The sequence below is a fragment of the Dipodomys ordii genome, unplaced genomic scaffold (genome assembly GCF_000151885.1).
Source record: "Dipodomys ordii isolate 6190 unplaced genomic scaffold, Dord_2.0 Scaffold39, whole genome shotgun sequence".
Classification (NCBI taxonomy): Eukaryota; Metazoa; Chordata; class Mammalia; order Rodentia; family Heteromyidae; genus Dipodomys; species Dipodomys ordii.
In genome coordinates this window covers 9,175,282-9,176,752 of record NW_012267255.1, presented here as the reverse complement: position 1 = coordinate 9,176,752, position 1,471 = coordinate 9,175,282, and the positions used below count along the sequence as shown (strand labels likewise).

Sequence of the window (1,471 nt, the reverse complement as noted above, 5' to 3'; positions counted from 1 at the left end):
AATTCCCTTAGAGTCAGGTGCTAGTGGCTCACTCCTATAATCCTAGCTATTCAGAAGGCTGAGATCTGAGGGAGAGCAGCTTGAAGCCAGCCTAGTCAGACTAATCTGTGGCACCTTTTTCTCTAGGTGACCAGCAAAAAGCCAGAACTGAAGGTGTGGCTTAAGTGGTAGAGCACCAACTCAAGGCTCTGAGTTCAAGTCCCAGTACCAACACACACACACACACACACACACACACACACACACACACCTTGACACACACACCTTGGAAGGCAGGCACCAGTGGTTCATGTCTGTAAATCTGGCTATTTGAGAGGTAGATTAGGAGAATCATGGTTCAAGGCCAGCCGTGACAAAATACATTCATGAGACCTCCCATCTCAGCTAATAGCTGTGTGCAATGGTGCACAACTGTTACGCCAGTTACCTGTTCATTTCAACAGACAGCTGGACAACTGTCTTCCCAGCTGCTAGAAGTGTAAATATGAAGACTCATATGTCCAGGCTGGCATGAGCAAGGAGCAAGATCCTTTCTCTAAAATAACTGAGTAAAGCTGGACACTGGTAGGTCACACCTGTAATCTTAGCTACTCAGGAGACTGAGATCTGAGGATCCTGGTTTGAAGCCATCTCATGCAGAAAAAGTGGGACTCTTATCTCTAATTACCCAACAAAAAATAGAGCTGTGGCTTAAGTGACAGAGCACTAGCCTTGAGCAAAAATGTTAAGTTACAGTGCCCAGGCCCTGAGTTCAAGTCCTGGTACCAGGTATCACCCGTGTGCGCGAGAGTGTGTGTGCACGCTCACACATACACACAGACAGAGCAAGAGTTCAAAGGATTGGAGGCATGACTCAAGGAGTATCTGCCTAACAAGTTAGAAACCCCACAGTACCACTCTGTGTGGGAAGACCTTGGAGAGCCGAGACTGTGCCAGATAGTAAGACCTTGTTTCAGAAGGAAAAAGAAGAATCTTATTGGACTCAGGTGCTGACCTCAGACCTCAGTTAGGAAGTTAGGCTCCAAGGTTAGCCCCCAGCTGGGTGACTGTGGTTTGATCTGTGGTTTTACCTTTGCTGAGATCTATTTTCTCCTGATTAGGAGGTGTTGGCTCATTATTCACACCGGGCACTGGATGATGATATTCGCCACCAAATGGCCTTGGACTGGGTGAGCCGGGAGCAGACTGTGCCCGGGGCACTGTCTAGAGAGCTGGCCTCCACTGAACGCGAGCTGGATGAGGCCCGGCTCGCGGGCAAGGAACTGCGCTTCCACAAGGAAAAGAAAGATATTCTCATGCTGGCTGCTGGACAGTTGAGCAATATGCACCCTTCCAACTGCTAGGCCTCTCTCCTCACATGGCCTGTCCTCTCTAGCCCTTTTTTCTATGTCTCTTTCTAAGACTTAGGATAATTTCTGTATATACTTTCTCAGTTTTGTACTTTTAAAAATATATATATGTATAAATTCTA

At 47.3% G+C, this 1,471-nt stretch overlaps 1 protein-coding gene across 1 annotated transcript in view; it reads left to right on the top strand.

Annotated features, from left to right (window-relative positions):
- Positions 1-1,471, top strand: part of Lix1l (limb and CNS expressed 1 like) — a gene marked incomplete at its 5' end in the record, with an annotated part of 18,749 nt that extends 17,278 nt beyond the window's left edge. Inside the window, one exon of the mRNA XM_013018225.1 lies at positions 1,101-1,471. Coding sequence (XP_012873679.1) covers positions 1,101-1,343 — 243 coding nt within the window. The remainder of the gene's footprint in view (positions 1-1,100) is intronic.